We start from the raw sequence: 14786 nt of genomic DNA, 5'->3' as shown, positions 1-14786 counted from the left end.
ACCTTACTCAGCTCTGGAGGTGCGCTGAGGATACGCAGTACTTGAAAGCCATCTGACAACACTGCACAATTGTCTAACCTGTCACTTTATCTAGCATTACAGCACTCGGTGAGATAAGAAACTGGGTCACTTAAGCAATCCAACCTCTTCTCTGAACAAAAGGAGTCATTCATTAGAGCAGCGCTGGGAATGGTGGCTCCTCAAGCCCCCCCCCCCCCCCCGAAAATACATGCAAAACAGATTGAATGTGGGAAAGAGAGTGTTTACAAGAAGACCCTTCCCCAGAATGGGGCCGGATGCAAGGCTTGCAGAGGACGCCACAGGTCCAAGCATTGTTTGTGACATCAGGGACAGAAGTATGACAGCAAAGCATGTCCCTTGGCAGCCTTGGGCAAGTCACACTCTCTCAACCTCAGAGGGAGGCAATGGCAGCCCCTCTGAACTACTACTACTACTACTATTATTATTATTATTATTATTATTATTATTATTATTATTATTATTGACACAAAGACATAGTCTTTGCAGCTTGATCTTCACATCCTCGTATTATGTCAGCTCCTCCAGTTGCTTCTTGTCAATCCTGCTGTCACCTGGGACTGAAACATCAGCGATCCATACTTTGTTTTTTTCCACAATTGTTAGGTCATGAGTCTTGTGTTCCAAAACTCTGTCATTATTATTATAGTTGTAGTAGTAGTTGTTGTATTATTATTATTATTATTATTATTATTATTATTATTATTATTATTATTATTATTATGTTTATTATGTTTATTTATACCCTGCTTATCTCTCCTGAAGGAGACTCTAAGTGGCTGGCCCAGAAAACGACAGGTCCGTTTTAAGGTTGGCACCCATCAGCAGCGACTTGAAGGCACACAACGAGAGCAACTTACCGGTAACGTGAAGAAGGCAGGATGCTTGGATTCCTCCTCGTATTTCCCTTCGGTGGGACTTCCAGTTTCTACGGATTTAGACATGGTGTTTTTGCCGATCCCCATTGTTTCCAGAACGTTGAGGAAATCCAGGTGGTTGCCCAGTTATCGCTGCAGGAGATGAACTTCCAATGGAAACGACAGCAGCTCGGAAGTCGGGAGAGCTCCGCAGGCCTTCACAGGGGCGCATCAGGTCCGATACATAACGCTTCTATGGCGCCTAGAAAGGAAGACAGGGAAGTCAGGGAAAGATGGTCCACCATGAAATCCCACAGAATATCTGTAAGGGCTTTATGAGCTTCACTGAAAGTCAGAGGGATGGGAAGTTCACCACATCAAGGATTTCATCCAGTAGGTAAAACATCCCAGTTGAATAAACCCTTAAGACTCTGTCTATCTTTCAATCTATTTCATTTTCTGTTTATATAAGCTTCCAAAGAAAGGGACCCCACTCCATTCATCCATCCATCCATCCATCCACTCATCCACCCATCTCATTCTCTGTTTATATAAGCTTCCAAAGAAAAAGACTCCACTCCATCCATCCATCTCTCTCTCATTCTCTATTTATATAAGCATCCAAATAAAGACTCCTATCTATCTATCTATCTATCTATCTATCTATCTATCTATCTATCTATCCATCCATCCATCCATCCATCCCATTCTCTGTTTATATAAGCATCCAAAGAAAGAGACTCCACTCTATCTATCTATCCATCCATCCATCCATCCATCCATCCATCCATCCATCTATCTAATTCTCTATTTATATAAGCATCCAAAGAAAGAGACTCCACTCCATCTATCTATCCATCCATCCATCCATCCATCTAATTCTCTATTTATATAAGCATCCAATCTATCTATTTATATAAGCATCTATCTATCTATCTATCTATCTATCTATCTATCTATCCATCCATCCATAAATCCATCCATCCATCCATCCAATTCTCTGTATATATATCCAAAGACAGAGACTCCATCCATCCATCAGTGAAAGTCTAAAAGCATCAAATAAAAATATAATCCTGCCAACTTGGAATCATGACGATGCATACCACGGAGCCAATGCTGCAATGGACAACCCTTCAATTATAACCGAGGACAAATACATATCCAAGCTCAAATATTAGCGAGGTCGTCCCAGGCCTCGCACCAAACAGCCAACCCAGTCCAAGTCTGAGCAACCACAACCTGCGGCCAATGCCGAAGCAGCATCCCATGGTGTTGAAGGTGCAGCTGGTCTGCTCCAACCTATATGTCAGGTTCACGCATTTGTTCCGATTCAGAGTACGGCAGCCCTGTAATTAAAACGTGCCCCTTGGAAAACGCCCAGAGCCTTGTTCCTACGCGATGCGCCAGGCGTTGCGCAAAACCGGCCCCGAGGCCCACAAAGACAGGAGCACCCATGCCACGCTGGCCCCACTTTCCCATAGCCAGCATTGCAGTTGCAAAGACAGGAGTGGCCATTCCTCAAAAGGGGCCAACGAAGGGGAGAGGGGCCACTCCACCCCAACCACGCTCCCTTCATCACTTGGGAATCAGGCCAAAGTGTCCATATAGTTGGTGCTTGCCCTTTCGACCACCCTATCTCTCTCACTCTCCCCCCCCCCTCTATCTATCTATCTATCTATCTATCTATCTATCTATCTATCTATCTATCTATCTATCTCATTGTCTATTTATATAAGCATCCAGATAAAGACTCCTCTATCTATCTCCATCCATCCATCCATCTCATCCTTTGTTTACATAAGCCTCTAAAGGGACTATGCTCACTCCATCCATCCATCCATCCATCTATTGATCTATCAATTTATCTATCTCATTCTCTGTTTATATAAGTCTCCAAAGAAAGAGACTCCCCTCATCTATCTATCTATTTAACTATCTATCTATCTATCTATCTCCATCCATCCATCCATCCATCCATCTATCTCGTTTGTTTATATAAACCTTCTAAGAAAGGGACTCCACTCCATCCATCCATCCATCTATTGATCTATCAATTTATCTATCTCATTCTGTTTATATAAGTCTCCAAAGAAAGAGACTCCCCTCATCTATCTATCTGTCTATCTATCCATCCATCCATCCATCTCATCGTTTGTTTATATAAACCTTCTAAGAAAGGGACTCCACCCCATCCATCCATCCATCTATTGATCTATCAATTTATCTATCTCATTCTCTGTTTATATAAGTCTCCAAAGAAAGAGACTCCCCTCATCTATTTGTCTATCTATCTATCCATCCATCCATCCATCTCATCGTTTGTTTATATAAACCTTCTAAGAAAGGGACTCCACTCCATCCATCCATCCATCCATCCATCTATTGATCTATCAATTTATCTATCTCATTCTCTGTTTATATAAGTCTCCAAAGAAAGAGACTCCCCTCATCTATTTATCTATTTATGTATCTACCTATCTATCTCCATCCATCCATCTATCTCATCGTTTGTTTATATAAACTTCCAAAGGAAACGACTTCACTCCTTGAAGCCTTGAAGGGATGAATTCAGTGTGAAAATACATGAAACAACAGGTGAGAGTTTTCATAACCGAAATGGCAATGGGTTCCTGACTGATGTGCAGACACGAAGCATCCTAACAGGCAGCTGCGGGGCATGTTCTTCCTGTTGCACGGAAGAAGGCTGTGTGAAACCATACCGAAGGCAAGGGACAAGGGAAGGGAGGGGGAAAGGGGAGGGAGGGGGGGAGCCCCATTCCAATGCCGAGCATTCCCGTCAGGATGACTTTTGCTTGAGCAAGAGCCAAAGGCGACTAGCCATGGGCATCAATGCCAACCGCTTTCCTGCAGAGAAGCAGTAACTCCCAGCCAAGAGAGCAGGAAGCACACAAAGTGATCCTGCGCACACATTGTGTAAGTATCTACATAGCTGTTTGGACCTTCGGATCCTCTCTCCATTTCCAAAAAACTGTAGGTTGGAAAAAGAGGGAAAAGAAGGAAGGGAGAAAGGAAGGAAGGAAATAGAGAGGAAAGGAAATGGAAAGAAAGCTAGGTAGGAAAAAGAAAGGGAAGGAATTCATAAAGCGTGGTAGAGCGTCATAATTTTCTCTTAGTACTTTCCATGCGTCATGAGTCTAACAACAACAACAACAACAATGGTCCCTATGTCTTAATTTTCTCTTAGCACTTTCCATGGACTATGAATTTAATAACAATATAATAATAATAATAATGATGATGATGATGTGACAAACTATGCACCCTCTATCGTACTCTTCTCTTAGTACTTTCCATGCATCATGAGTCTAACAACAACAACAACAACAACAACAAGAGCCTCAGACACCCTGACCTGGCCCTCTGTGAGGACCCCTGCTCTGTGCTTTCCTTTATGATACAGCAACTTTGCATGGAGCTTGTTTCGACTCCTTGAAGTGAGGCACGTGGTCCCTTTCTCCTCCAAAATCCCATCTGAGAGACAGACAGACAGACACCTGCAGCTTGGAAGCGGCTCACAAAAGCTGGGCTGGAGCTCAAGGGAAAAGGCATATGACACAAATCACGCAGCCAGAAATAGCAAGAAGAAAGTGCCTTTATTCCAAAGGCACACTAAAGAGGATTTACAACAAAAGGCAGGCAATCAAGGGGAAAAAACCTTATGTTTGTTGGCAACAACTCAAAGGCTCACCCAAATTTTCGACTAAAGAGGCAGAGAACGGCCGCCGAGAAGCCGCTGCCGCCACGAGGAATAAATCCCCGGATAATCTCAAGACAAAAATCCCCAGGAAACAAGGAGCGCTGTCTCTGTTCGCTGGAAAGCTTGCCTAGGAGAAATGATTCAAGGCCCGTTTAAAAGGAGACAGAGGCCAAGAAAGACTTTGTCAACAATACAGAGGAAGCCTATAAAGCCAGCCAAGCAGAGATGTAAACTCTGCACAAAGTTTGAAGTGTTTTCCTCCCACTTCTTCCTGGAGAAAATGGCAGTGAAGCCAACTTTCTACCTGTCCTAGATTGTAGACCCACCGCTGCCCGGGTTATTAGAAAAAGGCATTATTAGTTTTGGTAATTAATATCCTAAGTTTGGTCCAGTTTGGTAGTACAGCTCCCAGATTCCCAGCGCAATCACCCCAAACCCGGCTTGTATGCACAGTTGGCCGCGTTGGGTCTGTGACTGACCTTGACATCAGAGAGTCATAGTTAACTCGTATTCAGAGAATACTGAACCCAGCCGATGACTGATCTGGACCAAACATGGCACACAGACCCAACATGGCCAACTGGGAATACTGGCATGGTTTTGGGGTGACTGCCCTGGGAATCTGGGAGTTGTAGTTCACCCTTATCCAGAGAACACTGAACCCAAGAAATGACAGATCTAGATCAACTTTTGGTACACAGACCGAACATGGCCAACTGTGCATACATTAGGGGTTTGGGGAGCATTAACCCAATTTTTTGGGGTATTGTAGTTCACCCACACCCTATGCATTTTCTAATGGGAGCATTCATATAAAACAAAACCAAAGACTGAGTTTTTTTCTTAGAAATAGCGTAACATATGACCAAACTAATATGACCTCACATCCAAAAACAAACAAGGCCCTTTTCAAATAACCCAGGCATTGCCGGGTCCCCAAGCTAGTAATATAATAATAATAATAATATACAATAATGAATATAATTATAATAGATTGTAATATAATAATACATTTAATTATAATATAATGATGAATATAATTGTAACATTATAGTATGACAATAAACATAATTATAATACAATATAATTCATATAATAATATAATATAGTAATAAAATATAATGTGCTTCAGGATATCCCTCCTGCAACGACAAGGTTTTTGCAGTTTAATTAGTATAATAATAATAATAATATACAACAATGAATATAATAATATTAGAATATAATATATTTAATTACAATATAATGATGAATATAATTGTAACATTATAGTATGACAATAAACATAATTATAATACAATATAATTCATATAATAATATAATATTGTAATAAAATATAATGTGCTTCAGTATATCCCTCCTGCAACAACAAGGTTTTTGCAGTTTAATTAGTAATATAATAATAATAATAATAATAATAATAATAATAATAATAATATACAATAATGAATATAATTATATTAGAATATAATATAATAATACATTTAATTATAATATAATGATGAATATAATTGTAACATTATAGTATAATAATAAATATAATTATAATACAATATAATTCATATGATAATATAATATAATAATAAAATATAATGTGCTTCAAAACAGGGTTTTTGCAGTTTAATCATTTTTTCCCATGTCTTTATGATAGAGCCAATTAGGAAATTACATTGCTCAGCCAGGAACCAACAAGGTGCTAGTGTTGCCTGAAGAAGCAATGCTGGTAAGAAGGAAATTAAGAGCCCATAGGACTCTGAAACACATTCAGAAAGTAAATAGAGGAAGGGAGTGGGTTGGGACTGAGCTGGTTACTAAGAGATAATGAAACAAGAGAAGGAAGTAGGGGCTGGGTTTGATAGAATCAAAAGAAGCTTAGATTGGCCAACCCACCCAGAACATTTGGAAAGGCCTCCGCAGACTGTCTCGATTAGCAAAACAAGAATGCCTTGAAGCTTTCTAAGCAAGCCAAGCGGAGAATCGCAGGCCAAGGCATGATCGGCCAGGAGAGCGCCAAGCCACGGCAGAGACAGGCGGCCTTCCGGAGCGCAAAAGGCATCACAGGGTGTCACAGGGTGTCTGTGCTGGCGCATCTAATGAAACGAAGTCACAAAGAGAGGTGTCCGTGGCCAATGGGACACAACTGTTGGCCAGATAGGCAGCCTTTTTAATGAGAAAAGTCCACACAGAGACTCATGTGAGCTGGAGCACGGAAAGGGTTTTGAGCATTGAAGAGCATCAAGCAACCAGCTGGCGGTCCATTCAAAGGAGGAAATGCATCTCTAGGCAATACAAGCCTAGAGTTGGAAGAGACCTGGTAGGATCTGGGCCAAACTTGGCACACAGACCCAACTCTGCCAACTTGGGATGACTGACCTTGACATCAGAGAGTTATAGTTCATAGAATCATAGAGTTGGAAGAGACCTCATGGGCCATCCAGTCCAACCCCATTCTGCCAAGAAGCAGGAAATCGCATTCAAAGCACCCCCGACAGATGGCCATCTGTTTAAACCCTTCAAAGAAGGAGCTTCCACCACACTCCACAGCAGAGAGTTCCACTGCTGAAAAGCTCTCTCTCACGGTTAGGAAGTTCTTCCTAATGTTCAGGTGGAATCTCCTTCCTGTTGCTTGAAGCCCTGGTTCCATTGCGTCCTGATATGCCCAAATTTGAATACTGGTGGGGTTGGGAGGGGATTGATGTTGTCATTTGGGAGTTGTAGTTGCTGGGATTTATAGTTCACCCACAATCAAAGAGCATTCTGAACTCCACCAACAGCCGGTAGGCTGTTAGGAATTGTGGGAATTGGAGTCCAAAACGCCTGGAGGGCCCAAGTTTACCCAGGCCTGAGGTCGAGTGATGTCCTTATGATACCAAAGTTCAAACGTCTGCTGAGACATGTCACCAAAGAGGAAAGATCTGTATCCCAACCTGGCAAGTCATCTGCAGATCAAGCAGAGTCGGGACATCACTTGCCTAACTCCTCATTCGGTTACATCTTCCATATTAATAATAATAATAATAATAATAATAATAATAATAATAATTACAATCTGCCAACTGCAAAAGGCCACCCTACTGGGATCTGCACGCATCATCCGAAAATACATCACACAGTCCTAGACACTTGTGATTTTGTGATATGAAATCCAGCATATCTATCTTGTTTGCTGTGTCTATGTCTTTGTGATGATGATGATAATAATAATAATAATAATAATAATAATAATAATAATAATAACTACTTTATTTTTGCATCCCGCCTCCATCTCCCCGAAGGGACTCGGGGCGGCTCACATGGGACAAGCCCGAGCAACATAAATTAAAACATAGAACAGTAAAATTAAAACATTATAACCACATAAAACAATATAAAACATCGTTTTAAGACCTGGACAGTAATGATGACTGAACCTTCAGGTGGTAAGAATTTGTGTACAGAACTCTGAGCAGGGCTGGATGGAGTCTGTGAATTCCCTTACCTCCAGAAAGTGGCACAAATCCCACAGCCTGATGCGCAACCCTGGCACGGATTACTCCCTACCGGCTCCCGGGAGCGGCGGCACTCGCTGGACGTTGACGGACGGAGTCATCCCAGGGAAGGATTTTATATTCCAGATCTTGTGTAACGCCACTTTGCCCAATCAGAGCAAGTGTGTGGACATTACACAACCACCCAAAATACCAAGGCGAGCCGCACACACGGTCACAAGGCACCTCTCTCTCTCTCACACACACACACACACATAGATGCCGCTGACATAACCGCAAACCCCAAGGAAACATTGCAAACAAGACAAAGGAAAAGGATCCGTCCCAAAGGGAAAGGCCGGCCAACGGGAAAACGAGGCATTGGAAGCCACGAGGAAGGGATTCTCTCTCCTTTGGGAAGGAAAGCAATGTCTTCGGAGATGAAAGGCCTGTGTTTCCTTCCTCTCTCTCTCTCTCTCTCTCTCAGGTAAGTCCAGAGGACAGGAAGTGGAGGCACACGGAAGGGCTACAAAGGGAAGGCGTCGGGCCGCAGGTGGAATCCCGCTCCCAAATTGGGCAAACCTATGGCAAGGTAGGGATAATAATGGCATCATAAACTGGACACAGATGGAACTGGACAATTTGGACAGAAAAACAAGAAAACTCATGACCATTCATCATTCCCTGCACCCTCGCAGTGATGTTGACCGGCTGTATCTGCCTAGAAGATCAGGGGGCAGAGGACTCTTGCAAGTAAAACAAGCAGTCAAAGAAGAAGAACATGCCCTGGCAGAATATGGAAAGCAAAGTGAAGAACCTGCTCTGATTGAAGTCAAAAATCAGAAACTCCTCAAAACACAACAGACAAAGAATCAGTACAAGAAAACCGCACTACAAACTAGAGCTGGCAGCTGGCACAACAAACCATTGCATGGAAAGTTCCTTGACATAATTGAAGGAAAAGCTGATAAGGAGAAGACCTGGCTCTGGCTCACGAATGGGACCCTGAAGAAGGAGACAGAAGGCCTGATCCTTGCAGCCCAGGAGCAAGACATCAGGACAAAGGCCATTCAGGCCAAGATCGAAAAATCAGCTGATGACCCAAAATGCAGACTGTGCAAGGAAACCGACGAAACCATGGATCATCTCCTCAGCTGCTGTAAGAAAATTGCACAGACAGACTACAAACAGAGGCACAACTATGTGGCCCAAATGATCCATTGGAACTTATGCCTCAAGTCCCACCTCCCAGCAGCAAAGAACTGGTGGGATCACAAACCTGCAAAATTATTGGAAAATGAGCACGCAAAGATACTGTGGGACTTCCGAATCCAGACTGACAAAGTTCTGGAACACAACACACCAGACATCACAGTTGTGGAAAAGAAAAAGGTTTGGATCATTGATGTTGCCATCCCAGGTGACAGTCGCATTGACGAAAAACAACAGGAAAAACTCAGCCGCTCTCAGGACCTCAAGATTGAACTTCAAAGACTCTGCAGAAACCAGTGCAGGTGGTCCCAGTGGTGATGGGCACACTGGGTGCCGTGCCAAAAGATCTCAGCCGGCATTTGGAAACAATAGACATTGAGAAAATCACCATCTGCCAACTGCAAAAGGCCACCCTGCTGGGATCTGCACTCATCATCCGAAAATACATCACACAGTCCTAGACATTTGGGAAGTGTTCGTCTTGTGGTTTTGTGAAACGAAATCCAGCATATCTGTCTTGTTTGCTGTGTCATACAATAAAATAATAATTTTATTCTTGTACCCCGCCTCTATCTCCCCGCAGGGACTCAGGGCGGCTTACAAATGCAAAACAAGTATACATACATAAAACATCAAATACCGAAAACACACGAATGAAAATTAAAACATACGACTAAAATCAAACCATTAATAAGACAAAGTTAAAACGCAGCAATAAAACATAAGGATGGGCTGATCAAAGTGCACTAAGTGAGACTTGTAAACATGGAAGAAGTTAAAAGTGCTATAAGAACATGGGCGAGAACCCATGTACACTAGAGTCTCACTTATCCAAGCTAAGCGGGCCGGCAGAACCTTGGATAAGCAAATATCTTGGATAATAAGGAGGGATGAAGGAAAAGCCTATTAAACATCCAAGCTTCTGGATTATCCAAGCCATTTTTGTAGTCAATGTTTTCAATATATCATGATATTTTGGTGCTAAATTCATAAATACAGTAATTACAACATAACATTACTGCGTATTGAACTACTTTTTCTGTCAAATTTGTTGTATAACATGATGTTTTGGTGCTTAATTTGTAAATCATAACCTAATTTGATGTGTAATAGGCTTTTCCTTAATACCTACTTATTATCCAAGATATTCGCTTATCCAAGCTTCAGCCGGCCCGTTTAGCTTGGATAAGTGAGACTCTACTGTATTGGGTTTATGGTTCCCATCCCCTTGATCAGGTTGTGTTATTTATTGCTATATAATTGTATTTTTTTACCTTGCTTAATAATGTGTTATTATGTTGTTATGTAATGTATGTGTTGTTTTTATGATTGTAAACCGCCCTGAGTCCCACCCAGGAGATAGGGTGGTATATAAATAAAGTATTATTATTATTATTATTATTATTATTGTACTATTAACAGAACATTTATCAAATTTTGTTACATTGCATAATGAAAAAGGAGCGCTACAAATTGGATAGGGGAGCATAACAGTATGTTACCATTATTATTATTATTATTATTATTATTATTATTACTGTACTATTAACAGAACATTTATCAAATTTTGTTACGTTGCGTAATGAAAAAGGAGCGCTACAAATTGGATAGGGGAACATAACAGTATGTTACAAAATTTGAAAAAGAAATATGTTCCTGGTTTGAGTTATTTCCTGTTTAATGGTGTGGTCCTTATTTTGAAAGCAGTTGTTCTCCTCCAAAAACTTTATTTTAATAGCAGATACTACGCTAAATTGCTTGAGACTCTATGAAATATTCATGGAAAAACTATCTGTGCACTTTGCCCAGCTCATTTTATGTTTTTATTGCTGTGTTTTTCATGTGTTTTATAATGATTGTGATTTTTAATGCCTTTTAAATTTATTTGTGTGTTTTTGTATTTGATATTACTGTATGCTGGTTTTATATCTGTAAGCCGCCCCGAGTCCCTCTGGGGAGATGGTGGCGGGGTACAAAAATAAAATTATTATTATTATTATTATTATTATTATTATTATTATTATTATTACAGTAGAGTCTCACTTATCCAACATAAACGGGCCAGCAGAATGTTGGATAAGCGAATATCTTGGATAATAAGGAGAGAATAAGGAAAAGCCTATTAAACATCAAATTAGATTATGATTTTACAAGTTAAGCACCAAAACATCATGTTATACAACAAATTTGACAGAAAAAGTAGTTCAATACGCAGTAATGTTATGTAGTAATTACAGTAGAATCTCACTTATCCAACACTCGCTTATCCAACGTTCTGGAATATCCAACATATTTTTATAGTCAATGTTTTCAATACATCATATTGAAAATACAGCAATTACTACATAGCATTACTGCGTATTGAACTACTTTTTCTGTCAAATTTGTTGTATAACATGATGTTTTGGTGCTTAATTTGTAAAATCATAACCTAATTTGATGTTTAATTGGCTTTTATTTTATCCCTCCTTATTATCCAACATATTCGCTTATCCAACGTTCTGCCAGCCCGTTTATGTTGGATAAGTGAGACTCTACTGTACTGTATTTACGAATTTAGCACCAAAATATCACGATGTTTTGAAAACATTGACTACAAAAAAGCGTTGGATAATCCAGAACATTGGATAAGTGAGTGTTGGATAAGTGAGACTCTACTGTATTATTATCTCAAAATGTGCTGCTGCAGGGTGATGTCCCTCCGGCAGAAACAAAGTTTGCGCAGTTTAATCCACTTTCCCCGTGTTTGCATGACAGAACCCATTAGGAAATAATGCCATTCATCACCCAGGAAGGAAAATCCTGTCACATAGTGTTATGAGCCCTGCGGAAAACATGCCAAAGACTTCCGGAAACAACCCGAACAAACATTCACAACGTGTTTACTTTTGTTCCAGAACGAGCCACTTGAGGACTGAAACCGTGGTGTAAACATGCTTCCGTCATGTACACAGACTGGAGTCCAAATTCCATTAGGTCGCGGGAAAAATACAGCAGGACAATTTTCCCGATCAACAGCTTCAAAGGGATCCTATTCAGTGTAGATCACGCATGGGCCAACTTGGGCCTTCCTTCCAGGTATTTTGGACTTCAACTCCCAGCATTCCTAACAGCCTCAGGCCCTTTCCTTTTCCCCCTCGGCCGCTTAAGCGGCCGAGGGGGAAAAGGAAAGGGCCTGAGGCTGTTAGGAATGCTGGGAGTTGAAGTCCAAAATACCTGGAAGGAAGGCCCAAGTTGGCCCATGCCTGGTGTAGATACAATAATACAATAATAGATGCTCTAGGGTGCAATGATACACATATCAAAACTAGGCATCTTCGGGAAATATTCATAAAATATACATTGAAATATTATTAAAGGTAACCTAAAATACTCGTTAAGATATTAATAAAATATCTGCAGAAATAATCAAAACAATAACAACAGAAATACGGGCTTCAATAGCTTCTCTGTGTAGCCTGACATGATCAGACCATGTGTTTTCTCATGTTGTCTCTCCTAGTTGAAGTCTACCTAGAATATCAATCACAGGCCTCTCTCAACTTTTTAAGTGGGAGAACTTGTACAATTGGTATCTGACTAAATACTTTTTCCCCACTGTATACATACATACACACTCCACTAGTTTCACTTCTGACTCTGCAGATACCATAATACACAGATGCAGGCGAAACATCAGAAGAAAATGCTGCTAGAACACATTGTCCACACAGCCTGGAAAACTCACAGCAACCCAACCATGAAAGCCTTCAACAGCACATAGAACACAGAACTGAAATACAGTAGAGTCTCACTTATCCAAGCCTCGCTTATCCAAGCCTCTGGATTATCCAAGCCATTTTTGTAGTCAATGTTTTCAATACATCGTGATATTTTGGTGCTAAATTCATAAATACAGTAATTATTACATAGCATTACTGCATATTGAACTAGTTTTTCTGTCAAATTTGTTGTAGAACATGATGTTTTGCTACTTAATTTGTGAAATCATAACCTAATTTGATGTTTAATAGGCTTTTCCTTAATCTCTCCTTATTATCCAACATATTCGCTTATCCAACGTTCAGCCGGCCCGTTTACGTTGGATAAGTTAGATTCTACTGTATCATAATACACAGATGCAGGCGAAACATCAGAAGAAAATGCTACTGGAACACATTGTCCACACAGCCTGGGAAACTCACAGCAACCCGGCCATGAAAGCCTTCGACAGCACATAGAACACAGAACTGAAATACAATTATTATTTTTTGCTATGGTGCCCTTGGAAACATTCTACACGTTTCCCGTTTTGTTTTGCTTTTGTTCAATTATTTTGACTGCAAATCTTCTTCGGCAGAGTATTCACTTGCCAGTTAGTCAGAATGACTTGAACAAATAATGATTCATGCAGAGCCTGCTGCAACTATCAGCACTGAGAGGGGATGATTGATTCATTGATTCATTCATTGATCTATCACCTTCTTCCGCAGATCTGGGAATCAAGTCCCTTTTAAGTTAAATCAGACAGAGATAAAAGTTCACAGCACTGACAAAGAGAAGGATTGTGCAATTTCCCCATTTGACAAATCTCCATTGAAGGCCAAAAAAACATACAGTGTGTTGGCAATTGTGCCTTGTTCTCCAGATGCTCAGAAACGTCCTCCAGTTGCCTCTGTTGTTCCATTCAAGGCTCACAACTTGAGCAGGTTTGATTTTGCCAAACATACAGAATAGGGGATATCTGGCTCGACAGCGGGATGTGTGAAAAAGACCTTGGAGTCCTCATGGACAACAAGTTAAACATGAGCCTACAATGTGATGCGGCAGCTAAAAAGGCCAATGGGATTTTGGCCTGCATCAATAGTCTAGTGTCTAGATCCAGGGAAGTCGTGCTATCCCTCTATTCAGACCACTTTACCTGGAATCACACTGTGCCCCATTCTGAAGCATTTGGACAATCTCAACAGAAAGGAGGAAACCATGAAAATGGACAAAATGAAACAAAGGGTGCCTCCAGGCAACAGAGGCCAGGCAACCTCTATGCAGACATACTCACTGATTGACTTTGCAAAACTTCATGGCTACTCAATGCTATTCAAGCTTGCTCTTTGCAACATCCACACTTGCTCCCCTAGATCACTTATCCTGGACAAAGAGTGCATCCAATGTTGTTGCTAATAGCAACACTGACACTTGCTGCAAAAGGCAAAGGTTCTTTTTTCTCCCACCCTGGACAATTATTCCACATGTATATATACATTCCACTTGCCTCACTGCCAACACACCTAGAACCAAACCTCTGAAGATGCCGTTAGCCACAGATGCAGGCAAAACATCAGGAGAGAATGCTGCTGGAACATGGCCACACAGCTGGAAAAGCTCGCAGCAACCCAGCGATTCCGGCCATAAAAGCCTCCAACAATACAAAAGTATGTATGTTTTGCCTTTGGATGGCACTGGAAAGGGTGGTCTCTTTTTGAGACCCTCCATTCTTTATGCCACAATTAG

General features: G+C 41.0%; 1 protein-coding gene and 1 long non-coding RNA gene across 5 annotated transcripts in view; one reads left to right on the top strand and one right to left on the bottom strand.

The window, feature by feature from the left end:
• slc23a2 (solute carrier family 23 member 2) overlaps positions 1 to 14786 on the bottom strand; it is a 67784-nt gene that overhangs the window by 37278 nt on the left and 15720 nt on the right. For 2 of the 4 annotated variants that reach the window (XM_062961082.1, XM_062961084.1), the window contains exon 2: positions 900 to 1158. In XM_062961082.1, the coding sequence (XP_062817152.1) occupies positions 900 to 1004 (105 nt within the window). In that variant the 5' untranslated portion in view covers positions 1005 to 1158. Of the gene's footprint in view, positions 1 to 2; positions 202 to 899; positions 1159 to 8095; positions 8232 to 14786 lie in introns of those variants that run through there. The other 2 variants (XM_062961083.1, XM_062961085.1) reach the window with 2 other exon arrangements.
• Positions 439 to 1330, top strand: LOC134293467 (uncharacterized). Its single transcript, XR_010000419.1, has 2 exons — positions 439 to 640; positions 805 to 1330. It is a non-coding gene; the product is annotated as an uncharacterized LOC134293467 (long non-coding RNA).

The sequence above is a fragment of the Anolis carolinensis genome, unplaced genomic scaffold (genome assembly GCF_035594765.1).
Source record: "Anolis carolinensis isolate JA03-04 unplaced genomic scaffold, rAnoCar3.1.pri scaffold_8, whole genome shotgun sequence".
Lineage (NCBI taxonomy): Eukaryota > Metazoa > Chordata > Lepidosauria > Squamata > Dactyloidae > Anolis > Anolis carolinensis.
The sequence above is the reverse complement of the archived record's forward strand: the minus strand, read 5'-3'. Positions and strand labels throughout refer to the sequence as shown.